At 55.9% G+C, this 24,938-nt stretch overlaps 2 protein-coding genes and 2 long non-coding RNA genes across 7 annotated transcripts; 2 read left to right on the forward strand and 2 right to left on the reverse strand.

Moving 5' to 3' along the window:
• Positions 1–353: 353 nt before the first annotated feature.
• On the reverse strand, positions 354–6,886 carry TRIM28 (tripartite motif containing 28). Of its 3 annotated transcripts, none has more exons than XM_031676109.2 (17): positions 6,216–6,883; positions 5,756–5,868; positions 5,391–5,523; positions 3,474–3,609; positions 3,280–3,396; positions 3,078–3,192; positions 2,774–2,920; positions 2,556–2,670; positions 2,368–2,474; positions 2,243–2,279; positions 2,116–2,161; positions 1,783–2,035; positions 1,372–1,691; positions 1,172–1,295; positions 1,004–1,090; positions 791–928; positions 354–709 (listed from the first exon to the last, which is right to left on the reverse strand). In XM_031676109.2, the coding sequence occupies exons 1-17, from the start codon at positions 6,577–6,579 to the stop codon at positions 533–535; spliced, it is 2,529 nt and encodes an 842-aa protein (XP_031531969.2). In that variant the 5' UTR covers positions 6,580–6,883; the 3' UTR covers positions 354–532. The 3 variants fall into 3 exon arrangements, with proteins under 3 accessions (XP_031531969.2, XP_072822515.1, XP_072822517.1); XM_072966414.1 differs by having other exon boundaries at positions 5,391–5,526; XM_072966416.1 differs by lacking the exon at positions 1,004–1,090 and having other exon boundaries at positions 5,391–5,526; positions 6,216–6,886.
• Positions 6,887–7,075: 189 nt separating this feature from the next.
• Positions 7,076–15,967, forward strand: LOC140698010 (uncharacterized). Its single transcript, XR_012075363.1, has 2 exons — positions 7,076–7,510; positions 15,028–15,967. It is a non-coding gene; the product is annotated as an uncharacterized lncRNA (long non-coding RNA).
• A 2,553-nt stretch (positions 15,968–18,520) lies between these two features.
• On the reverse strand, positions 18,521–20,164 carry LOC140698004 (uncharacterized). The gene is made up of 2 exons (XR_012075356.1): positions 19,810–20,164; positions 18,521–18,780 (listed from the first exon to the last, which is right to left on the reverse strand). It is a non-coding gene; the product is annotated as an uncharacterized lncRNA (long non-coding RNA).
• On the forward strand, positions 19,955–24,754 carry ZBTB45 (zinc finger and BTB domain containing 45). 2 transcript variants are annotated; one of them, XM_072966447.1, is made up of 3 exons: positions 19,955–20,035; positions 22,108–23,392; positions 23,998–24,754. In XM_072966447.1, exons 2-3 carry the CDS (start codon positions 22,108–22,110, stop codon positions 24,252–24,254), a joined length of 1,542 nt encoding a protein of 513 aa, XP_072822548.1. In that variant the 5' UTR covers positions 19,955–20,035; the 3' UTR covers positions 24,255–24,754. The 2 variants fall into 2 exon arrangements, with proteins under 2 accessions (XP_072822548.1, XP_072822549.1); XM_072966448.1 differs by lacking the exon at positions 19,955–20,035 and adding an exon at positions 20,182–20,430.
• Positions 24,755–24,938: the final 184 nt, after the last annotated feature.

Here is a 24,938-nt window from a genome sequence, read left to right on the forward strand (position 1 = left end):
CAGTGGGAGTCTCAGCGCACCCAGCTGTGATACCCTGTCTGGTTATGAGAAATGGTTACACCCCAGCCAGGAAGCACCTGGAAGAGTGGCCACCGCACACCATATACCTGGGAATTTCACCCTGCCTACCAACAGGTTATGCTGGGTCTGCCCACCTACTGTGAGATCACCCCTACCCACCTAGGCACTCCTCGTATCGGGAAGGGCCCAGGAGGGATGCTCTTCCCCACTCCCGGGACACCCAGATGGCTGGAGACAAGTGTCACACCCCTTATTGACCAGGGCTTTGGTGCGGAACTGATGCAGGCAGAGACCAGGCCCCAGGACAACTGTCCCCACCAACCAAGGCCTGATTAACTGGTGAACTTTTTATTAAATCCATAGAAGTAAAAACCATATAGTGAGGGGATAGGATATAGACCACCAAGGAGTGGGAGCCAGACCACCAGAGGGAAGAGGAACAGGAGAGGGAAGAGGGGTGATGGGATAGACAACAGAGCCAGGTTGGGCTGGCTCAGGGGGGTGCCCAGCCTCAGGGGCCATCACCAGGGCCACTGGACAGGTCCTGGGCACTCAGGCCAGCACCAGGCAGGCTCAGCGGCGGAGGCTCCACCAGCACAGCGGAGAACTTGGTGTCACCGAAGGCCTCATTCATGCGAGTCTCAAAGAAGCGCTGCAGGCCAATGATGGACTGCACGTCCGCCTTGTCCTGCCCAGCAAATTATAATGGATGGGTCCTAGCTCTCCAACCTCCCTGCTCCCAACCCCACCCACACCGCCACCGGCTCACCTCTGTCAGCTTGTTGAACTGCTTGAACATGCGGCCCACATCCTGGGCAAACTCCTGGGGGGAGCTGTAGGGGGGGGACAGCTTCTCCTGGAGGCGGGCTCGGATCAGGGTCAGGTCCAGGGTGCCCCCGGGCTGATCCTGCAGGCAGAGAACAGAATGAAGGTGATGCTCAGCACCCCTGTGCCTCCCATCCTTCCAAGTCCCAGAACTCACCAGGGAGAAGGTTGAGTCAGTGGCCAGCTGGTGCAGGGGCCGGCAGGGCTCATGGCAGAAGAGGGCCAGCAGGACACGCTCACACTTCTATAGGCATTATGTAGACATCAGAGCCGTGGGGATGTGGGGGGCTGCTGGCCAAACCAAGGGAGTGGGCCCCACACTCACCTGTTGGTTGGCTGGCGAGAGCTTGGCCACCACACCAGCGCTGTCGCCACCATCCAGGCTCAGGCTGCCATCTTCCTCCTTCAGGTCAGGTAACACGTGGCAGAGAGAGCAGCTCCACTCCTCCCTGGAGGGGAGAGGGAATGAGGGGCTGCCCAGGCCCTGGCCCAGTCCTCCACCCTGCAGAACCCATGGCCTCGCACCCTGGCACATCCTGCAGGGCAGGCAGGTGGCAGTCCAGGTGGAAGCAGAATTCGCACTGGTTGCACATGACCAGGTCACCTGGCTTCTGGCAGACACGGCAGATGGTGGCACTGTCATCCAGGGCACCCGGGCCACCAGCTGGAGCAGAGGTGCCCTCTGGAGCCACCACCTCCAGGCCTGAGCTAGTACTGCCACTGGGTGAGGCCAGGCGGGGGCCCTCAGCGCCAGGGCCCTCTGCCAGGGCCATCAGCACAGGCTTGGTCTCGGGGCCCTCAGTGGCGGCAGGTGGAGTTCCAATGGCAGCCTCTGTTTCTTCCTCCTGCAAGGAGGCAAGGGGTATGCAGTGGGATGCCCATCTGGGCATCAGGGATCATTCACAACTCAGCCATGGTCCCTTGGGGCAGGCTCACCTTGACAATGGCCATGCCTGGCAGGGGTGGGGCACCAGGGGCCCCAGGGGGCGCAGTCCCAGGCTGTCCAGCAGCAGCAGCTGCAGCACCTCGCTCAATGACAATGAGGTTGTAATCCTCAGTGGTGCTGCCTGGGAAGACCTTGAAGACTGGTGGCTGGCTGTCAGCCGTGAGATCCAGGTCCAGGCGTTCGAGGCTCACCCGTGGCACCTTGCGCATGAGGCCACTCACCTCACCATCACCTGAGCGAGACCTGTGAGTGCAGCTTGGCATGAGGACCCATGTCCCTAGAACTACCCTGCCCTATGTTCACCAAAGGACAGCCACACTCACCGCTTCACCCCTGACACATGGGGCTCTGCACTTGAATAAGGGTCATCTGCTCAGAACACAGTAAAGGACACAGGTTGGGGTGGACCTGGGACACGAGCTCTCCCACCTACCAGGCGGACCCACTCACCTGACCCAAAGCCGTAGCCTTCCTGTACCTCCATGGGCTGTGGACAAAGCAGGTGGGCCTCAGTGAGGAGGCATCACACAGGACCTTGCATCCCTCTCCTCCCGCCAGTCCCCTGCCCTGCTCACCTGGCTGCCACCAGAGCCCTGTTTGCTCAAGGGTCCTGGAGCCCGAGGAGGGGCCATAGGTGCAGGGCCTGTGGAGTTGGTGCCAGGACGCTCTGCAACAATCTTGCCTGCGGTAAAGAGGTAACATAAGCACAAAAAAAAGCTGGCACCTAGGGTAGCAAGGAACAGCAAGGAAAAGTAACACTCACCAAAGGCCTCTGCACTCTTGGTCCAGGCATTGAGGTCCCACTGGAACTTCATTTCACCATGTGGCTCCACAGGGTCCACAATCATCTTGAGGGCTCGGTGCAGCTGGAAGTAGATCTGGGGCGGGGCGGTACATGAGCACATGGGCAGTGAACAGAGCTCCAGGGCCCTGGAAGGCGCTGACCTGGAACCCACCACCTGGGTGCCCACCAGCACACACCAGCTTCTTGGAGAGGAGTAGCGCTGTGTTGTTGTCACTCTCCAGGGCCCATGAGGCAAAGCGCAGGATGTGTTCCTGGTGCTTCTGAATCTTGGTCATGGTCCAGTGCTGTCGCTCCAAGCGTTCTTGCTGGCCCTCCGTCACCTTCTATGGGTGGAGAAGAGACAAGGTCAAAGAGAGGAGAGAGCACTAGAACCTCTGTCCACCCAAGAATGGCATCAGCACCAGCAGAGGGTACCAAACCCCAGGAACCTCCCAACACTGATGGGGTGAGTGGTCAGCAGAGGGACCACACAGGGTGTACCTGGGCATCATTGACCAGCACACGGCCCCGCTTGTTCAGTTCTTTCATGATCTGCAGGATGGCCATCTTAACATCCACCTGCACACGCTTCTGAACATCTGACACTTGGCGGATCCTGGGTGGCCGGGCGGGTCAGGTCAGGTTCGGTCAAGCAGGTGCTCACCAAGGGACCTCCCCCCATAGCCCCGCCATTGACACTTACGAGCTGCGAACCTCCTTGGTGTTCTTCTGCAACGTCGCGTGCTTATCCCCGAGGCGCTTCACCAGAGAAGCCAGGAGCTTGCGCTGGTTCCTCACTGCATCCTCCAGGAACTGGTACCTGAGGGCAGACAAAGGTGGGCCCCGGTGACAAGACAGGAAACAGGCAGCTCCCACCCACCCTGCCTCAGGACTCACTGGTGGTCCTTGTGGGCGTTGAGCTGGCAGTCCCGGCAGGTGAGGGTGTCGCAGCTCTCGCAGAACAGAACGAGGGGCTCGTGCTTGTGCACATTGCAGTACACTGTGCGCTCACCGTCCCTCGACTTGGCTGGTCCTGGGAAATGCAAACTATGAAGCTGCAGCTCCACCTCAGCCACCTCCAACTCAGACAGCAGCCTGGGACCTCACTTCCTGCCTGTCCTGCAACCCTGGGCCATCTATCAGGAAAAACCAGAGCCTACGGCAGTGAACAAAAGAACCCAGACCATTGCTCTCAAAACCCTCTGGCCTGAGCCTGACCAAGAAAATCACACCCCCTTCCTTTCAGCTTCTGATGGTGACAACATAAAGTGTAAGGATGACAGGAGAGTCCTCCCCACTGCTATTCCCTCTACTAAAACCTCCTCCAGGAGGATACAAGGGAGCTCCTCCACCTCTGAACCCAACGCCCGACTGGGTTCCCTTTCTGGTCCACTCACAGAAGATTCTGTCCACCAGAGAAGGGGACTCTGGCTACTATGGCATCCCAGCCCGCAAAGTATTTACTTTGTGGCACAGACAGAAAGCAAATCAGGCTCTAAGGGCACCGTCAGGTGCGTTTTCCTCAGGAGCCATGTCAATGACCTCCCACTGTTCTCCAGTACAAGGAAACCACCTATAGGGTGTCTTACAACACAGAGGGGCGGGGAGGGTGAACAAAGCCTTCTCAGGCTGGAAATGCGATTATCACACCAGGACCCTCAGAAAGGTGTCAGGTTCCCTGAGAGAAGGGTCCCCAGGGCTCAGAGCAACACTACCCAAAGACCAATACACCACACTGGCACTCAATCCTCCCTTAAACCGCTGCCATTAGAAAACTGCTTGCGGAACAAGGGTACAGCTCAGTGGTAGAGTGCACACTTAGCGTGCACAAGGTCCTAGGTTCAATCCCCAGTACCTCCATTTAATTAACAAATAAATAAACAAACAAAAACACAAACCTCATTACCTTCCCCCTGCAAAATAAAAAAACTGCTTGGGAACATCAAACCCTCTTTCTTCTCCAATGCCAATCATGTCATGGCTAAACCAGCCCAACCTGAGATAAAGACATTGATGTAAATGAGCCAAGCATCAGCTCCTCCAATACCGTCATATACTGCATCTTGACCTTTGCCTGGAACCCAGGACCCCTGCCCGTCCCTCCTGTCTCCTCATATCCCACCACAACCACCTCCATCCTCCTTTTCCCAATACTGTCCTCTGGACTGGAGGAGCCACAGCGTGACTACCAAAAGGCCACTCATGGGGTGTTCTGAACCAAAAACCAAGCCCAAACCTCTCTCCAAACAAACCACAGCCAGCACATTCACGGAAAAATCTGGAAATACCTACCTAAGCTATGGGACCTCTGCAATCCAGAGATAAAACATTTCCAGCACTCACTGTTTAGTGATGGGCTGAGGGCCCTCACAGCTTATCAAGACATGGTGACTCAGGGGCCACACTTTCCCCTACAGAGCCTTAAACCAGGTGCCACAGCACCTCATGTCCAGAAGATCCCTCGTATCATTCCCAAACACTCTGCGTTCCCCTATCTGTATATGCCAGTCCCTCCACCACTGGGAAGATATACCAACTAGGGGATTCCACAAGCTTCCTCAAATCCTTGATACACCCCAGAGCACAATGAGGTCCCCTGTGCACTCCCTCCACTCCCAGCCTATGGACTTTCCCCTTCCACCTGGACCTGCAGAGACTTTCCACCAGAGTCCCAGCCTCTCCCGTTTTGAGTTCTGCCCTCAGGCCCTTCAGTTGGCTGTCCCTGGGACCCTTCCACCATCTGCAACCAGAATCCTAAGCAGTTGAAGACACATGTAGGAGGCAAGCCAGGGCCATCCCCTGCACGCTGCATACCAGTGGAGCGCACTGTGTGGTCCTTCGTGTACTTCACCCGCTGGTGTGCCTCCACACATGTCTCACAAAGCGGCTCAGAGCACTCCACACAGTAACTGGTGGCCGGGGCATTATCCTCACAGCTAGTGCAGCACTGCTGAGCAAAGGCAGAGTCAGAAGAGACAGCACCACCAGACAAATGTGCATTGCACTTACATACCAGGAATCACGACCTAACCTGAGGTAGTGCCATTACTTAGCCTATAGAGCCTGCCCTGACACCATGCAGTATGGTGAGAGTAGAGCCTGCAGCTGCTACTGTGGTCTGGGCTGGAGACCCCTACCCACGACCAGAGGCCTCCTGGAGTTGTCAAGGCAGGGCATACCTGATTCGCATCCTGGGAATCGGTGGCAGCCTTGCTGCCACTGTCGCGCATGAAGTAATTCTCCACAATGTCTTTGGAGAAACACTGCTGCTTACACACTGGACAGTCCACCACTGGGAAGAACAGGGATAAAGGAGACCACTGCACGTTCACATCCATGCTGTGACCCCCATCCCCCCAGTGGGTCCCAACTCCGTCCCATGCTAGGCTAAACCTCCCCTCTGGGAAAAGTAATCAAATCTTTTATTTTATCGAATTTGAAGCAGACGCCTCAACTCAGCGCCCAGCCCACACAGCCCACTGCCCGCACCCACTCCAGCCAAACACTGTCCGGGTCCCCATCCTCTCGCCCAGGCGATCCCTGTCATGGTCACGCTGGGAACGGACCCAAGCACCACGCCGAGGGGGAAGCAAAGGCTGCGGGGTGGGGGAGGGGCCGCCTCGGCCCGATCACACTCACCAGCGCCGTCGCCCGCCGCACCTCCGTCCCCCGAGCTGTTGGTGGCGGCGGGCGTCGCGGGCCCGAGGCAGGCGCTGCAGGCCGAGTGCAGGCAGGGTAGCAGGCGCGGCTCCCTTTCGGGCCGCAGGCGCTCCCGACACACGCCGCAGTGCTCCAGCAGCTCCAGGGCCTCGCCGCCGCCCCCCGCGGGCGACGATGCAGACGCCGACGCCGCTGCCGCCGCCGCCGCCGAGGCCGACGCTGAAGCCGCGGCCGAGGAAGCGGGGGCTCGCTTCTCGGCCCCAGCCGAGCCCTCGCCCGGGCCCGGGCTGCCAGAGGCGGCCGCCGCCGCCGCCGCCGAGGCAGCCGCCGCTGAGGCCGCCATTCACACGCCGCCGGGGGCGCCCAGGGGGGAGGAGGGGCGCAGGGCCCTTCGCGCAGGCGCAGACACGCTCGCCGCCAACGGCTGGGCCGCCGCCGCCGCGAGGCCGAGCGCCGCCACGCGCCGCCTGGGGCGCCGCCCGCTGCGCGCGACGCGCTGCAGACGCCCGGCCGACCGCTGCCCGCTCGCTTGCCGCGACCGACGTTCGCGCTTCCTCCTCAGCTGCCGCAGAGACCAGCGCCAAGCGGCACGCTCACAACCGCTCGACCGCGCGCCCGCTCGCAGAAAGAGCCGCGACCGGGGGGCGGGACAGAAATAACTGGCGCCGACGCCGTCGCGCACGCGCTCTGGTCGCCTCTCGCCCGGGGGCGGGGCCGGGGTGGGCTGCCGCGGGCGAGGCTGCGAGTACGCACGCGCCGAAGCCGTCTCCTCCCACCCCCCCCACCTCCACCGCCGCGGCGCCGGTCGTGCGGCAGGGGCGGGGCATCTGTCTGGTCGCCACAGCAGGCTGGTCCGCCCGCTGGGCGCGTGTCGGTTACTGTAGCACTTTCTCCAGGCCGCTTACTGCGCACGCGCGTCGGCCCTCCCGGCCTCCTCCTCGATCCCCGCCCCTCTGGCCCCCTGGAGAGGTCTCCAGCCGCTGCGTCAGCTAGTGTTGGGAAGAGGGGCGGGGCCGAGACCTACTGGAGATTCTGGGCCTAGGGAGAGGAGCGAGGGGTCCCCAACCGTAGAGGAAGTGCCCTTCCGAGTCGGGAGGCTGGTTTTTGGGCTTTGACGTTTCTGTTGTTAAAGATGAGAAACACTGAAACCTAACTAAATCAAATAGATCCCAAGGGACTCAAGAGTAGCGAGTCTGAAATCCCGCCTAGCCCCCCCCCAGCGCCCCCTCCCCCTTTTTTACACAGAAGCTGCGCTGACTTTGACGCCCTTCAAGGTGGGTGGGCTAAACCTCAAAAATGGGGCATTCTGAGGGGGGAAGCAGGGTCTGGGTGGGTGAATCTCTTCCGAGAAGGATGCTGGGTCTGTGTGGGGAGATTCATCTGAGGGCGGAGGAAGGTTCTGTAGTGAGGGAAAGCCAGCCTCCGTGGGGAGCAGGCTCTGTGTCGGGGGTGGGAGGGTGTTCCTGACAGAAAGAAGTAGACTGGGGGGAGTTCTGTCAGATGGGGGAGCTAGGTTTGTAGGCAAAATTCTGTAAAAGAAACATGGCCTTTTTGTAGGGCTCCTGTCTGAAGGAGAAGCAGAGTCTGTGAGAATCCTGGGGGTGGGGCAGGGACTGTAGGGGATAGAAGAGTCCTGTCTGAGGAGGGGTCCTGACTGAAGGGAAAGCAAGGTCAGTGAGAGGGGACCCTGTCTGAAGTGGGAGCAGCGTCTGTGGGAGGGGATCCCGTCGGAGATGAGATCGGGGCCTGTGGGAGGCGATCCTGTCTTAAGTCACTGGGCACGGAGAAAAGTCGAGGCAAGGGTGACTTGGAGCTGCCCCCTGTGCAGGGCTGGGTTTCCAGTGCAGGATGAGGCCTGGGCGGCAGCTCTGAGACGATCCAGAGAACCTGGAGGGTCGGCACGTCCGGCCCCAAGACTCTGCTCCACCTCTCGCAGGCTCGATCACCTAAAAGCTTCGGAGTTATCCGGACGCAGCCTTCCCCACCCCAGCTCCCCATGCGCCCAAGCGAGGTGGCAGTGGTGGAAGTGTGTCCGGGGCTGCCGGGCGGATTAGGGCTTTTGTTCGCCGCAGGGCCTTGGGGGGCTGCAGGGCTTTGTCTCCGCGCCTGCTTTTGTTCCAGCTCCAGCGCGGCCCCCAAATCCGAGCCCCGCCTCGCCCCGCCCCTTCAGCTGCCTAAGCGCCCAGCCTACCGGGGTCCCCGCGAGTCCACGCCCCCACCGGCTGGCCCGCCTCCTCCCAACCACTCCCCCAAGGCCAGGGCCCAGACCCTAGCTTTCTTCCTCCAATAACAGGAAAGGAAAGTTGGTGGCTGGTTCTGCACAGGGTGAAGAGTGGAATCCTTTAGTAGTATTTACTGAGCACTTTCCATGACCCCACACCTACCCTGCAAGGGGCCCCAAAACTACCGGGTCGTGCGGGGTAGGGGTGATCCATACCTGCCCTTGCCTCTTGGGCAGACATGGGGTGTCAGGGGCCAGACAGTCAAAATAAGCCAATGATTGTAAAGAGTGTAGGAGTGGACTTCCCTAGCAGCTGCCACCAAACACCTGGGGGAAGAACAATTCAGGCAAAGACAACAAATGCCCTGAGGCAAACCAGGCACACAGGAGGCAGTGACAGGAGTAGTGGTGGGAGGTGTCTAGAGGTTGCTGGGCAGATAGGTTGGTTACAGTCCCTTCGCTAGGCTCTAGCAACTGTTCAGAACAGCACTGATGGAGGCTAGGTCAACTGGAAACCAGGCTCAGGCAAACTCAGGGAGCACAAGGAGACACCCTACGACTGGCCAAGCCAGGGTGGGCATACAGGAGGACCGGGCCAGGGCAGAACCCTCACTCAGAGGCCCTCTCTGAGGAGCCAGCCTATCCAGAGGTGTATGGCAGGACATGGGTACATCTTGGCTCTGCCCCTCAGTAGGCCAGTGTCACCTTATAGGCTCATCCCCTGTGCTCCTTGTCCACCCTTTACAGCTTCTCACCGTGGCCAATCCCAGACCCATGGACGCTGTCTATATTCTGGCTCTGTGGACAGGGCACAAGGGGTGAAACAATGTGCAGGAGGTGCCAGCCGAACTACTGCCCCTTTTGGGGGCCCCCCTGCAGACAGCCACCCTCACTCTCTCTTCCCTCCCCAAACTCCATGCTTGCACCTGACTCCCTCTCCCACCTTCAACTGTCACCCCCAAAGCCACTTCCTGGGGAAGTCTTGTGACTACATCTCTCCAATCTCTGCATCTTCAAAGATTTCATCCAGGAACTAGATAGTTGTAATAGTCGCACAATGTCATGAATGTACTTAATGCCACTGAACTGTATACTTTCAAATAGTTGAGATGGAAATTTTGTGTGTATTTTACCCCACACATAAAAATCAGATTGGGGGGAGGGTATAACTCCATGATAGAGTGCGTACTTTGCATGCACGAGGTCCTAGGTTCACTTCCCAGCACTTCCATTAATAATTAAGTAAATAAATAAATAAACCTAATTACCTCACACACGAAAAAATTTAAAAATAAAAAATAAATCAGATTTTGATGAATCTGTCCCTCTGACCTCTGACCTCACTACTCAGCTCCAGCCACATAGGCCAACTGTGTGGTTCCCACCTCACAGCCATTGCACTTGCCCAGAACATTCTTCCCCACCTCTCTTTCTTGCTGCTTCCTTCTCTACTTTTACACTTCATCTAGAGAGACTCACAGGACATGCGCTCCAAGCTGTTTGTGGTCACTGCTGCACTGCCATGCCTCGCCCAGGGCCTGCTCCCCAGGGGGCACTCCGTCAGTGTGTCAAAGGACAAATGCCTGAAGGTGATGGCTGTCAGTTTTTGTTTAATTGTGTTAAAATTTACATAGCCTCAAATTCATCATTTTACTTATTTTAAAGTGTAAGTTCAGGAGCATTTCATACATTCATGTTGTGCTCATCTTGTTCCAGAAATTTCATCACCCCAGAAGGAAACCCTGTACCCATCAGCACTCACTCCCTGTTCCACTGGCCCCTGGAAACTACTAATCTGCCTTCTGTTTCTATGAACTTTTTAATCTTTTGATGGAGGCTTTTACTATGTCGAGAAAAGCATACATATCGTACCTACAGGGAGCACCCTCAGTAACCAGCTCTCAGAGGGAAAAATGGAATGTCTGTGGCTGAGACGCCTTTTGTGCCCCTCCCAGCTGCGGCCGTCCTGACTTCTCCCACCACAGACAAACTTTATGGTCCATACGTGGAACCACACAGGGTTTGTACGTCAGTGTCTGACTTCTTCCCCTCAGTGCACATCTGTGTGGTTGTGTGTGGCCTTGACCCCTTCCATGCCCTTGCTGTGTAGGACCCCATTCCACAAATATGCTGTAGTTTATTTCCCTGTTCTCCTCTTGACTGCACTTGGGTTTCCCTCCTGCTTGTGCTGTTACCAACACAGCTGTAGCAACACCATACATGGCTTTTGGCTGGGCTTTTCTTTTTTTCTTGTTTCTTTTGTTGTTGTTGTTGAAGTATAGTTGATTTACAATGTTCTGTTAGTCTCTTGTGTACAGCATAGTAATTCGGTCATAAATGTATATATACATATTATTTTTCATATTCCTGTTATTTATAAGTTATTACAAGATATTGAACGTAGTTCTCTGTGCTATACAGTAGGTCCTTGTTGTTTATCTATTTTATATATAGTGGTTAGTATCTGAAAATCTCAAATTCCTAATTTATCCTTCCTGCCTTTCCCCTTTGGTAACCATAAGTTTGTTTTCTATGTCTGTGAGTCTGTTTCTGTTTTGTAAATAAGTTCATTTGTATCATTTTTTTTTAGATTCCACATATAAGTGATATCAAGCCATAGTTTCTTTCTCTGCCTGACTTAACTTCACTTAATATGATAATCTCTAGGTCCACCCATGTTGCTGCAAATGGCATTATTTCATTCTTTGTTATGGCTGAGTAGTATTCCATTGTATATAAATATACACCACATCTTCTTTATCCAGCCATCTGTCCATGGACATTTAGGTTGCTTCCATGTCTTGGCTATTGTAAATAGTGCTGCTGTGAACACTGGGGTGCCTGTAACTCTTCAAATTGGAGTTCTCTCCAGATATATGTGGCTCAACTTTTCTTTGGGATGAGCTAACAGAAGGTTTTAGCAGAGGATGGTATGGGGTTCAAGGACCAGTAATAAGCCTCAGAGAGAGCCAAAGGGGCCACAATAACAAGATAGCTGTCTGTACCCAAATCACTCACTTGGTGAAGACATAGACCAGAAAACCCAAAGAACATTCCTCTCCCAACACGTAATTATTTTAGCCAAACTAACAACTCTGAGTTAGGACCTAACAAACCCCCTCCCAAAATTCCTCAAGCATTATCAGACTGCCTACCTGCTCCTAAAGATAAACTACACCTTCTCCCTTAAGGAACTTAAGTCCATAGGTAATGAATCAACTAACCTCTAGAAACCTTCAGCACAACCCCTTTGTGCCTGGTGCCACGTAAGCACAAGGAGTTGAAGCTTACCCTCCCTTATAAAAGAACTCAGCAACCGACCCTCGGTGCACACACAGGCACCCCTCATCTGTGTGGCCGCTGTTGCCTGTAGCAGCGTATCTATTAAGTTTTCCTTTGTCTCTGATAAATTATTTCACCGCCCACGCACTGGCCGCCGAGTCCCCCAGCAGATGGCGTGATCAGATTCCCAGGAAGGGAGTAGATGGCTTGGAGGTGGAACGCAGAAGATAAGCATCGATGCAGGCCAGGCAGAGAAGGCACTTGAGCCTCTAAAGTCACCCCTTAAAATAACTATCTTTCCTCCCTTAGTTTCCTGTGGCTACGGTAACACATTACCACAAACTTGGTAGCTTAAAACAAAAATTTAATGCACAGTTCTGTTGGCCAGAATTCTGAAATCTGCTGGCTCAAAGGGTTCCTAGGCTTGTGGCCACATGATGTCCGTCTTCAAGGCCAATGTCTTCAACTCATTCTGTGGTTCCAACTCCATATTGCCTTTGCCTCTGTGTTGTGCTAGGGACTGAACTGTGTCCACCCAAAAATGCCTCTGTTGAAGCTCTGCCAATGTGATAGTATTTGGTAATGGAGCCTTTGGGAGGTAATCAGGGTTGGGTGGGGTCATGAGCGAGAAGCTCTCATAATAGGACTAAAGTCCTATTAAGAACAGATGCCAGAGAGCTTGCTATGATCACAAAGAAGAGGTACTATGAGCATACAGCAACATGGCAGCCTCCGACATGCCAAGAGAAGGGGCCCCAGAATGAAACCTACCTTGCCAGCACCTTGATCTTGGACTCTGAGTCACCAGAATTGTGAGAAGTAAATTTCGGTTGTCTGAGCCACCCAGTCTATGGTATTTTACTATGACAGCCAGAGGCAACTAAGACAGATGGCAATCTCCTCTGCCTCACTCTTAGAATGCACGTGAATTTACATTTAGAGCCCACCCATTTCTCCACTTCCAGACCCACAGTCACAACTGCAAAGATCCTCTTTCCCATTAAGGCAACACTTCCAGGTTTCAAGGATTAGGATGTGCATAGCTTCAGGGACCATCTTTCTGCCTCCTGCAGTCCACATTTCACAGATGGGAAAACCAATCCCCAGAGAACAGAAGGTGCTATCCAGGGCCCACTGTTCAACCCAGTCTTGGGCTTGGTGGGTACCCTCATCCCTTCCAACTTCTGCCTTCTCAAGTTAATCTCTGGCCCCCAGGGACAGCAGGAGGGAAAGGACGGGAGACATCCAGAGCTCAGAGTTTCATCCTTTCCCTGCAGAGAGGAACCAGGTAGCCTGGGAGAAAGGATTCCAGGACAAAAGGGGAAAGCCCAGCTGAGCCTGGAACACCTCATTATGCCACAAAGTCAGTCTCTAAGAATGACTGGAGCATGTTAAAAGGACACAGAGGCCACACCTGATGCTACAACTCAAGCATCAGAAAAAAATATGACTGCCATTGACTGACATAAATGAATCCACCCTACGCATGAGTTCTTAAGCGTTTCTGAAAAAGTCAGAAAAACAAGCTCATCTGTCACCATATCATGCTGCTTTTAAGGCAGCCCCTCACTCTGAGAATTCAGCCCTGATTCTGCCTTCCCCAAGGGAATTGCATTTCAGGGGAACACATGGCCCCAGTCCTGGCCAAGATAATTAAATCTAGAATTCAGAAAACATCATTTCCCAAGCCATAATGGGATCCCTGAGCAGGCTAGGATTCTCTACTGCACACACTATGAGGCGAATGGAAGGTGGGGTGTCATGTGGTCATCTAGCAATGGGGACACAGAAGTAAGCACAGTCAGGCTGTCACTGCCCCCTTGTTAGGGTCAGCACTGCTGAGATCCTGCATGGCATGCAATGGTGCTCGCCTGACCCCCGCTCTGAGGGGTTCTCACCAACAATATTTGGCCTGAAGCCCAAGAAGTCTTTAGAGCTAACTTTCCATCTACGGGAGCTACAGGGGATGTTGGAGGGAGACAGAGAGGCAACCAGAGTGTCCACCTGGCAGGGGGCATGTCCTGCCAGGACCAGGGTCCACTGCCCTCCATCAGTCCTCACAGAGGGGCTATAAACCTCCAGCCAGACACTGAAACAGTGGCCACTGGGGCTGGTGCAGAGATGAACACAGACAACACAAAGGAAGTTTTAAGGTGGAAGGAAATGTTCTGAAACTGGATTGTGGTGATGGTGTGGTGATGGCTACACAATGATGAACATTAATTTACTAAAACTCTTTGAAGGGTACCTGCAATGGGTGTCTTTTATGGCATATAAATTATACCTCAATACAACTGTTATAGGGGAGGGGAGGTCCAAAGAAGATACACAAGTGATGTGGACAACAAGCACATAAAAGACATTCCACATCATTAGTCATCAGTATGAAATACTGATTCACATTCACTTAGGATGGCTATTAAGAGAGAGAGAGAGGCCGCCTCTCGCTCCCTCCTCTTCGGAGACATCCCACACTCTGTCTATAGAGTGTGTACCTGCTTTTACTTTAACCTGAGCACCCAACCCCCACAACTTGTGGCCTTTTTCTTGCCTTTTGAAACAGCCTACACTCTATGAAGTATGTATCTCTCTAAATAAATCTACCTTTACTCAAAAAAAAAAAGAGAGAATAAAAGCGTTGGCAGAGATGTACAGAAACTGAAGCCCTCCCGCATTGCTGGTGGGGATGTAAAATAGTGCAGCCACCCTAGAAAAAAAGTTCAGCAGTTCCTCAAATGGCTAAACACAGATTTAACTATTTGATCCAGCAATTAACTCCTAGGTACATATCCAAAGGAACTGGAAGAAGATATTCAAACAAATCCTTGTACAGGACTGTTCACAGCAGCAGTATTCACAACAGCCAAAGGTGGAAACAACCCCAAGGTCTACCAACTGATGAATAAATAAACAAATGTCGTATTTCCATACAATGGAGTCTTAGCCAGGAAAAGGAACAAAGCACTCTTATGTGATACAACATACATGAACCTAGAAAACATTATACTAAGTGAAGAAATGAGACATAAAACATCACATACTGTATGAATTCACTTATATGAAATTCCAGAATATGCAAACTAATAGAGACATAAAGTAGAGATCAGTTGTTGCCAGGGACTGGAGGTAGGGGAAAATGAGGAATTACTGGGGCAAGGAAGATTTTGAAACTAGATGGAGGTGGTGGTTATGCAATATTGTGAGTATACTAAAATCCACCGATTGTTTACTTTAAAATGGTTAATTTTTGTGTTATGTGAATTACCTTTTTTTTTTTTTTTTTTGCAGGAGGACACCGCCCCGCCCCCTCGCGGGAAACAGGGATGGGGAGCGCCAGGGTTATCACCTTAATTTTAAAAGGGGAAGTGAGGCTTCTGGATCAACAGGGAGCAAAGGACCTGAGACATCCTGAACAACGGGTCCTGGGCAGAGACAAACCAGCCATCAGGGCCCATTTGTGGACAGATGGTGGCTTGACATGGACCAGATATGCTAAAGAGCAAGGCAGCTTCCAAGGACAGACCACTAGGAAACCGTCCTTGTTTTATAAAAGATGCATCGTAAGTTTAAGGGAAGACTTAATCAATGTCTTAAACACAAACAGGTCAGGGTGGACATCAGCCACCATGGACCCAGAGGAAGACAGCCTGCAAGAGCAAGGCTAGGCTGTTCTGCCTCAGTTTCCCACCTCAGCAAGGAGGTGCTTTCAGACCAGAAGTCAAGGGCACAGCTCCTGAGTGGAAAAAAATGAACAATCCAACTAGACAAAATTCACAACATCTGGGTAGCAGACACAGTGGCCAGAGGCAAAGTGATGGAGACCTCACAGTGTGCAATTTCTTCGATATGAAATATCCAGCAAGGCAAATCTATAGTGACAATAGATATGTGGTTGCCGGGACAGGGTGGGACCAGGGACTCACAGTGGATGGGCACAGGGATCTCACTGGGGATGGGAGAAATGTTCTAGAACAGGAAGATGCTAAGAGTTACACAAAATGGCAAATTTACTAAAAGTGGTTGGATCATATGTGCACATGAGATGGGGGAATTATAGGACAGAGTTGGTGATAAGAGGTAGGAAGGGCTGTGCTGGGCCCCTGGGCCAGGAATTCCAAGCCCCAGGGCACCAGGAGCAAAGATGAGATGGGAGGGACCTGAGGAACACTGATTACCACAAACACTGTAACCTATTTAGTGGGTGCATTAAACCGGGAATGGAGCAGGAGTCTGGAAGGAACAGAACTGCCTAGGTGTGCCACCTCCAGGGGCTTTTCCCTCCACCTACAAGCTTTCCTTTTGTCTTTTTTTGAGGGGGAAAAGGGATAATTAGGTTTGTTTGTTTGTTTGTTTATTTATTTATTTATTTAATGGAGGCACTGGGGATTGAACCCAGGACCTCATGCACTCTACCAGAGCTATTCTCAGCCCCCCGACAAGATTTACTTTAGAAAAATAAAGTTTTTTTTAATTAAAAACAATTTTTTTGATCTACTAAAAATAGGACAAAAAAAGACAAAAGAATATATGCTAATTTGGGAATGTTAAGTGCTCCAGTGTGTGCTATATTGTTTTCTGTGTTTCTTGCTTTTTTTTTCCTTTGGAAAATTAATCCAAAGGCCTACACTAGGGTGTACGGACCCTGAAGTGACAGTGGTGGTAGTTCTGTTAAGATTATTATTTCAGTGGGGAGCGTATAGCTCAGTGGTGGAGTGCGCACTTAGCATGAGGTCTTGGGTTCACTCTCCAGTAACTCCATTAAATAAATAAAGAAATATACCTAAAATTATTCCACGAAATAATAATTAATTAATTAAGCCTAATTGCCTCCCCCTCCCAAAAATGGTGATTATTTCAGTTCAGGTTTCCTCCTTCCCCTGTGGTTTCCTCAGGCCTGGGTCCATAAGGCTACTGGGGGGTTGTCTTTTACATATGAAAGCAAGTGAAACCCTCTAAGTTGCACTTACTCCTCATCCTGACCCAGTGGCAGTCCCTGAGGCCGGTCTGGATGTTTTTCTGGCAAGTCCTGAAGGAACCTGGCTGGGTCCCACCTGTTGTTCCTACCGCCTCCTTGGGCTCCACTGGGACCTGGGTCCGCGCTCCCCTCCCGCCCCCTCCCCAACCTGCTGCCTCCAGGGGCTTTCTGGGGTGATAGGGGTCCTGCCATGCCGCTCCCCCACCACAGAGGGCTCCCCATTTCCTCTCAGGACCGACCACAGGTACCTGCTTCCACCCTATCTGCCTTGACCGGAAGGCATCCCTCTGGGGCCGCACTCAGTGTTCAGCCCCTGGGCTGAGGGATGCTCCCAGCAGACGGAGGTGTGCGCCAGGGTCTGAGCCCTGCATCACACACCTGGCACAGCCCAGACCCACCTAGACTAGGGCTGGCCTTGAGACCTGAACACTGGGCTTCACCCGTGGGCAGTGGCTGCTACAGAAGAAGGGTAGAGAGGGGCTGGGACCCTGGGTGACCTGGGTGCAGAGGCTGAGCCCTCTGACTCCTGACATAAGCGGTGTGTGTGTGGATTGGTATTCTCCACCTGGTGGGCTTAGGAGGAGCTTACGGGTTCTTCCCTCGATGGTTGGCCAGTGTCGCCTGCTCCTTCTCATCCCCCACTGCCTCTAAGACTCTCAGATCTGGTCTGCCATTTTCAGTATTCACAGGCCACTTCAGCCCCTCCCTAGCTGATTAAACCTGTGTCCTCAGCCACCCTATTTATTCCCTGAGATGTCCCCGCAATCACTGCACAAGGTCTTTGGAAAGAAAAGCGAAATAGATATTTTTCTCAAGGCTTGTGATGCTGGAGGCCACAGCTCCCAATCCCTTTGCCACTTGAGAGGGGTCAGGTTTGGGATTTTCCTCCTGCCTCCCACACTCCTTCCTGGCCAGATCCTCCCTCTCACCCTCTTCTGCTGAGAACTTTTCTGCCCTCTCCTTCCTACCCTGAATCTGTCCCCTTCTGGCTTTCCCTACTGAGGCCTGAGCAGCCACTGCTGTCTTCTGGGCCTCTTGTGTGGGCCGCCACTGTCCCCATGGTCCTTTAAACACGCTGATGGGACTGTGGTCTCCACCTCCACCCCGACAGCAGCTCAGCCCACAATTCTCTCACCTGCCTCTCCCAAGGGAGGGCCACCCTCCCTGCTTACAGCCCTCACATATGCCTTTCCACTTGCCCTGATGCTGTTTCAGCCACACCTGGATGGCTGGTTCCCTCTCTTATGCGGGAGTCCCTCTGCTTGTAGGATGGGAGATGAGACCACCACAGTGCCTAATACACTCTGGTAAGGCAGGAATAAAGCATTCAGCAAGAGACAGGCAATCGGCAGGTATTTATCAGATTTCCTGTGTGAAGGCCCTGAGTCTCTGGCAGCTGTGTTCATTTTCTGTTGCTACTTAACACATTACGACAAACTCTGTGGCTGAAAAAACCTGGGCAGCATACTCTGCTTGGATGTCACACAGGATGCCATGATGCTGTGGGCAGGGCTGGGCTCTCATCTGGAAGTTCTGGGGAAGAGCCGGCTTCCTATCTCAGTCAGGTTGTTGGCAGAACCCAGTTCCATGCAGGGTAGGACTGAGGTCCCTGTTTTCTTGCTGGCTGTCTCCCAGGGCCCTTCTCAGATTCTTGACTCCACCCCCCCCCATATTTCTTGTCACGTGGGCCTCCCACCTTCAAAGCCCTGGCCTCCTTCTCCTCCTCCAAGTCTGTTTCTGCTTCTGCCTCTAAGGACCCTCATGGTTCCCTTGGGCCCACTCAAACACTGCAGGACCATCTCCTCCTTTAAGGTCGGCTGATTAGTAACCTTTATTATGTCTGCCATGTACTGTAACTGTTCACAACATAGAATGTTGGAGGAGGCATTTTCAGAATTCTGACCTAATGCCCTAGAGTCCTATGGAATCAGGTGCAGGGCAGGGTGAAGCAGCTGTTGGCACCTCCACTCCTGTTTGGGTCACAGTTTGGGCAGCAGCTGTCTGTCAAGGTGAAGGACACAGTTGAACCCCTGGCCTCACAGGTCGAGGTGGGCACAGCAAGGGGCCTGTAAAGCCAGAGAAGAATTAGCAGTGATAGGAACTGGGGAGGAGAGGTTGGATGGAGGAGACTCTGTGAGCTGGGCAGGCCATGGTGAGGGGCCCAGATTCTGGACGAGGACAATAAGGCCATGAGATTCGGATTTTAATGAGGTTCCTCAGGGCACGGGCCATGGAACGGGCTGCCGCTGGGGACAGTGGTCCCCCCACCGGCATATCCCCTCCCTTTCCTAACCTTCATCACACTGGCTCAGCAGCTACCTAAGGTGGGAAGCAAGCACGCTGACCTTGTCCCTATACTGGCAGCTGAGAAGTCAGGCCCCTCCGCGCCAGATTCCACGCCTGCTGCAAAAGGCCTGGGGTCCACTGAGGTCCAGGCCCACCTGCCACCCTTCAGCCCCCATGTGTGGGCCCAGGAAGCCCACCACCGCAGCCTCACCATTTAGGGGGCCTGGGTCATGGGTGTGGTGGACAGCCAACAGACCAAGGTTGTTCCTCTGCCCAGAGAACTCTTCCCACGATTCTGTCCCCTAAAGTGCCTTCTGGTCTTTGGAGTCTGGCCACGCACCACCCTCCTGGAAGACGTACCATCCATCTCGGCCCCAACTCCCTTTCTCTTCTGAGTGCCGGCCCAGAGTGGGGCCTGCAGAGGGAGGGCGTTCAGTGGACGTTTACTTGTTCACTATTCGCCCTGGGGAAGGTGGGCCTGCTGTAGGGGCATCGAGTCAAGCTGCCTCCACCTTCTACCTGGGACGCAGCTCAGAGCCGGGCCGCATCCCACTCGCAGCCCCCAGGCCCCACACCGGGCTGGAGTCCGATACCAGGGCGAGCCCTGCCGCTGCTCCCACCCAGGTTACGAGGAGGAAACCGACTCCGGGATGTGGCTGAGTTCAAGCCTGCCGAGACCCTCCCAGGTCCTCAGCGCAGAGAGCCCTCTCACCCTCATTCCCGCCCAGCACACGTGAGGGGGCGTGGCCCGAAGAGTGACAGCACAGGCCCCGCCCCCGCCCCGTCTCTAGGGCGACGCCGCAGGCTACCCTCGCTCCTGCGACTTTGGTTCCCAGACGAGAGCCGGAAGTACGTCCTGGCGGCGGCGGCTGATCTCCATGGAGACACCGGAAACGTGCACTGACCTAGTACTTCCCCGCGCCGCAGCGGCTGCGGACTTTGGTTCCGCGGGCCTTGTGGCCCGGAAGTGCAGCCCCGGAGGTGGTGAGCTGGAGGCGGCCACTGCCCGGCCTGGTGCCTGAGGAGGAGCCGGAGGTGGGGTCAGGCGGGCATCCCCCTGCCACAGGGCCGGCGGGGAGGCTGTGGCGTGCCAGGGCAGGGGCGGCCGCGCTAGGTTTGGAGCGCGCGCTGCATACGTGAGGGGGCGCTGCAGGACTGGGGCAGGGCGCGGAGGCGGGAAACCTAGGCCGGCTGGGTCTGGAGCGGGTACAGCGGCAGCAGATCAGAGAAGGGCGCTGGTCTCAGGGTGAGGCATGAGCAATGGCGCAGAGAACGGGAGAGGGTGATCACAGCAATGAGCATGGTGTGCGCCAAAGCGTGGTGGCGAGGATGCTTGGGTGCAGCGTCTCAAGGTGGGCCTTTGTTCCGAAGCGCCCAGAAGGCTCTGCTGCACCTGCCCTGTAATCGGAGCCTGCCGGGGAGCAGGGAGGGTAAGGATCATAAGAGGAAGGGTTCAGTCCCCACGGATTGAGGCGCAGGTTTCTTCCCTCGTCGCCCGGGCACGGATTTGGAATTCTTTAGATGCTGGGTGAATAAAGACAGTGAAGGGTAGAGGTAATGGCACGTGCAAAGACTTGGCCTGTTCAAGGAACTGCCATGAGGAGCTCTGAGCTAAGGAGGGTCCTGATCTGTTAGGTCTGAACAGGCTCCCTCTGCCTGTCGCGTAGGGAATAGACCAGGAGGTGGGGGGCCGGGAGGAGGTTATTGGGGCAGTAAAGGTGTGCAAAGTGGTCTGAGGGGTCAGATGTGGAGCATGAATGACCTCAGCAAAGGAAAGGTGGTTTGGGCATAAGGAGCCAGAGGGCGTGAGTCTGAGTCCCCAGTAGACCCCGAGGGTTAAGAGAGGCCTCACTCTGGGGCTGTGACCCCACCTGAGCCAGGCTGGTGCAGAATGGGCGGGTCTCAGGGTATATCCTGTGTCTGGATTGACTGGAGGTGTGTGTGGCCTCGGTGCAAGGTGAGCCAGGTATCTCAGCCTTATCTGATAGAGGGGAAACAGGCCTAGCAGGCATGGTGCCTGTTTGATGGTGAAGCAGCAGAGCTTCTCAGATTCCTAGAGTTTCCTGGGGGGCAGTACTCCCTCCCCTTTCCGGTACCTGAGGGTGGGTAGTGCTGGGATTTCAAGGCCCCAGTTTAACAAGAAGCTTCCAGATTGCTCAGCCATGCCTATCTCGAGGTCTCTGTTGCTCCAGCTGCACTCAACCAATTACACCCCTCTGTGCAGTGCACAGGCCCCCTTTCTATGGCAAACTCACACCCTGCACCCCACAGGCTCCATCAAGATTCCAGGAAGCACCAGGCTGCAGGAGGCATCTCCTACCAGCTGTGCTGGGGTCTGCCAGAGACCATGTATCTTCCTCTAGTAGGGCACCTGCCAGGCTAAGGCCCAACCGCCTCTCAGCTCTTTGTGACTATGCTCACCCCCAATCGCTTAGCCCCAGAGGCAGGTCGTGCCAGCCTCCCCGCTGCAAAGACCTCCGTATACACTCGTTAATACAACCAGGTTTTGAGGCAGCAGACCTGGGTCTGCACAGGGCCTTAGATGCTCCGAAGGTTGAGGACTGTGTCAAGGGGAGATCAGAAAGAAGTTTCTAGCAGTGGGAGCCACAGCCAGCAGGGTGGGGAGTGGGTGAGACCTGGCAGCCTGTTCTAGATAAGGGTTTCTGCCCTCTTCTCCACAGGGCTGTCCCCTCGGAGGACGACGGGAAGGGGACGTGGGGAAGGCTTATGGATGTTGGGAGTTAGGGAAAGGGTGAATGGGTGGGGCAGGATAGGGGACAGGAGTCCTGGTCCTCCCCACTTCTGGCAGGAAGCAAGAACGGGAGGGGGCAAACCTTTGGTACCCCCAACCCTCTCCTAGCGGTGTGCTGGGGGCTGTGGAGGCAGAGGGGGCTGCAGAAGTCCTGGAGTGGGGGCGGGGCGTCCTGCTGTGTTGGTGACCAGGACTTCGAGGAGACCAGGGGCGTTGGAGAGGGCTGAGGCTCCTGGAGCCTGGGGTGTGGGTCGCCCTTGGGCCCTGTCCCGCTGAAGGGATGGGAACGCTGAAGCAGAGAGGGGGGCGGTCCCCGTCTGACTTCCCCTCACTCACACCCCCTTGTTCGGTGCAGATGGCGGCGACCGAGGCGGTGCATCACATTCACCTGCAGAACTTCTCCCGCTCTCTGCTTGAGACCCTCAACGGGCAGCGGCTGGGTGGGCACTTCTGTGACGTGACTGTGCGCATCCGCGAGGCTTCACTGCGTGCACATCGCTGTGTGTTGGCCGCTGGCTCGCCCTTCTTCCAGGACAAGTTGCTGCTTGGCCACTCAGAGATCCGCGTGCCCCCTGTGGTGCCGGCGCAGACGGTGCGCCAGCTCGTCGAGTTCCTCTACAGCGGCTCGCTAGTGGTGGCGCAGGGTGAAGCGCTGCAGGTGCTCACAGCCGCGTCGGTGCTGCGCATCCAGACGGTGATCGACGAATGCACACAGATAATCGCCCGCGCCCGCGCCCCTGCCTCGGGCACCCCCGTGCCCGCGCCCCTGCCAACGCCAGTGCCCCCGCCGCTCGCGCCCGCGCAGCTGCGCCACCGCCTGCGCCACTTGCTGGCCGCCCGCCCCCCAGGCCACCCCGGTGCCGCGCACAGCCGCAAGCAACGCCAGCCCGCGCGCCTGCAGCTGCCTGCGCCCCCCGCTTCTGCCAAGGCGGAGGGCTCAGATGCCGACCCCGCTCTGACCGCGGCCCCAGACGACGGCGGTGACGACGACGACGAGGAGACAGATGACGAGACCGACGGCGAGGATGGCGAAGGTGGCGGCTTGGGTGAGGGCCAGGCGCCCCCTTCTTTCCCCGACTGCACCGCGGGCTTCCTCCCCGCGGCCGCTGATGCAGCGCGCGAGGAGCCGCCTGCGCCCGCCGGCCTCTCTGATTACGGCGGAGACGGGAGGGACTTCCTCCGGGGGACTTCTGCGGCCGAGGACGTGTTCCCCGACAGCTACGTCTCCTCTTGGCAAGACCGGGACCAAACCGCCCCTGAAGGCTGTCCCACCGAGACCCCAGCCCCGCCCGACTGCGTCCTGTCTGTACCCCGTCCACCTGGCGTGAAGACCCCTGGGCCGCCTGTCGCGCTTTTCCCCTTTCATCTGGGCGCTCCCGGGACGCCTGCGCAAACCCCTCCCGCGCCCTCTGGGCCGACCCCCGCGCCCCCGCCCGCCTTCTACCCTTCGCTCCAGCCAGACGCAGCTCCCAGCGCGCCTCTGGGGGAAGCCTCGGCCCCACCGGCCGCTCCCACCGTGGCCCCCTCGACAACCACTGCGCGCGCCCCGGGGGCCGAGCCGCCCGCCTACGAGTGCAGTCACTGCCGCAAGACGTTCAGCTCTCGGAAAAACTACACCAAGCACATGTTCATCCACTCGGGTGAGTCGGGGTGGGTCTCTGAGCCCCTTGATCATTGGAGACAGGCTTTTTTGTTAATACTTGAAGACCTTAGGGGTACACACAGCCTGTCATCCCTTCTCTGATTCAAGGTGAGGGGGGCATCCTACTCTCACCTCAGGGACATTATGGCGGCCAGCAGAGAAGGGACAGGTATGCCTGGGTCTCACCCAGTGTAAAGATACTGGCCTTGCCGGACTGTCCTCAGAACGGTGGCCAGCGTCCAGAGAGCAGAATGCTCTCTGGGCGTGGTAGGGGTGGGGGAGGAGCACCCAACGCTATGCCAGATGCTGTGCGTTTGGGGGCTGGGAGGTCCCTGGAGGTGGGGTAGACCTGAGTGGTCAGCCTCGATGGGGAACGATGTCCTAGACCTGCGGGGTTCTCTACCTGTTGGAGTTGTGGGACACTGACAGGCAGTGATAGACAGGTTTGACCCTAAGGGTCTGGGAGAGGTCCGTCCCTGCCGGGCGGGGGGATTCTTGGTTGAAGGTTGGTCCGGGTGAGGAGTAGAGTTCCTGCCTGACAAAGGCACCCCGGGGCCCCTTCCCAGCTGACCTGAGTGCGCTGCCTGCCTTTGTCGCCCTCAGGGGAGAAGCCCCATCAGTGCGCCGTGTGCTGGCGATCTTTCTCGCTGCGCGACTACCTGCTCAAGCACATGGTCACGCACACGGGCGTGCGCGCCTTCCAGTGCGCCGTTTGCGCCAAGCGCTTCACGCAGAAGAGCTCGCTCAACGTGCACATGCGCACCCACCGGCCAGAGCGCGCGCCCTGCCCTGCCTGCGGCAAGGTCTTCTCGCACCGCGCGCTGCTGGAGCGCCACCTGGCAGCGCACCCTGCGCCCTGACCCTGGCCTGGGGCCTGACCACTCCCCCCGGGGTCGGCAGCGCACACCGCGGAGGCGACACCTGCTGCGGCACCTGGACCACGCTCCCGCAGCCAAACCACGCTTTTTCCTCAGCGCAGGCCTTCCTTCTGCTTCCACCCTTTTCTCCAGCCCAGCTCGCCTCACTCCTCTCCTCCCACGTATTCAGACCCTCGGGGCGGTGGCGGGCTGGTCGAGGACCCGACCACCTCTGGAAACTGGATCATTTCCAGCCTGAACCAGGGCTCACCCATGGTGCCGGGCTCAGGATTCTTGACTCCAGCTGGGATTCACTCCCCTCCCTCTCCCGTGAGTGGGCGGAGTCTAGGGCTGCTCCTGTATCAGGCCGGTCGAGGTCCCTGGCGCCCCACCCCGAGCTACTCCTCCCTCATCTGGCATCTAAGGAGTCTCAGGTGGACCCGTCATGGACAGAGACCTAGTCTGGGAGCCCCTGCTCTGTAATAAAGGACTGGACCATGGGCCCCAAGTACTGAATTACTAACTCTGGGACGCGTGTGTTCCTCTCCTTCACAGATCAGCTGTGGGCCTTGGGTCCTGGTGCCCCTGTCCCTGGCCAGCACCCCTGCCGTTCCTTGGGCTCCCTTCGGCTGGGACAGGATGGTCCACTTTGCCACCTCGTACTTCTGTTCTCTGGGTGGGAGTGGG

The sequence above is a fragment of the Vicugna pacos genome, chromosome 9, assembly GCF_048564905.1.
Source record: "Vicugna pacos chromosome 9, VicPac4, whole genome shotgun sequence".
Lineage (NCBI taxonomy): Eukaryota > Metazoa > Chordata > Mammalia > Artiodactyla > Camelidae > Vicugna > Vicugna pacos.

Bases quoted from the DNA above. Each gene is read 5' to 3' on its own strand.
- TRIM28 (XM_072966414.1), bottom strand. From the start codon at position 6,579: ATGGCGGCCTCAGCGGCGGCTGCCTCGGCGGCGGCGGCGGCGGCCGCC. The intron at 3,610-5,390 runs GTATGCAGCGTG...TGCATTTCCCAG, and splicing joins CCACACAGTGCGCTCCACTG to GACCAGCCAAGTCGAGGGAC. The intron at 3,193-3,279 runs GTAAGTGTCAAT...CCGGCCACCCAG, and splicing joins ACCAAGGAGGTTCGCAGCTC to GATCCGCCAAGTGTCAGATG.
- ZBTB45 (XM_072966447.1), top strand. From the start codon at position 22,108: ATGGCGGCGACCGAGGCGGTGCATCACATTCACCTGCAGAACTTCTCC. The intron at 23,393-23,997 runs GTGAGTCGGGGT...TGTCGCCCTCAG, and splicing joins GCACATGTTCATCCACTCGG to GGGAGAAGCCCCATCAGTGC.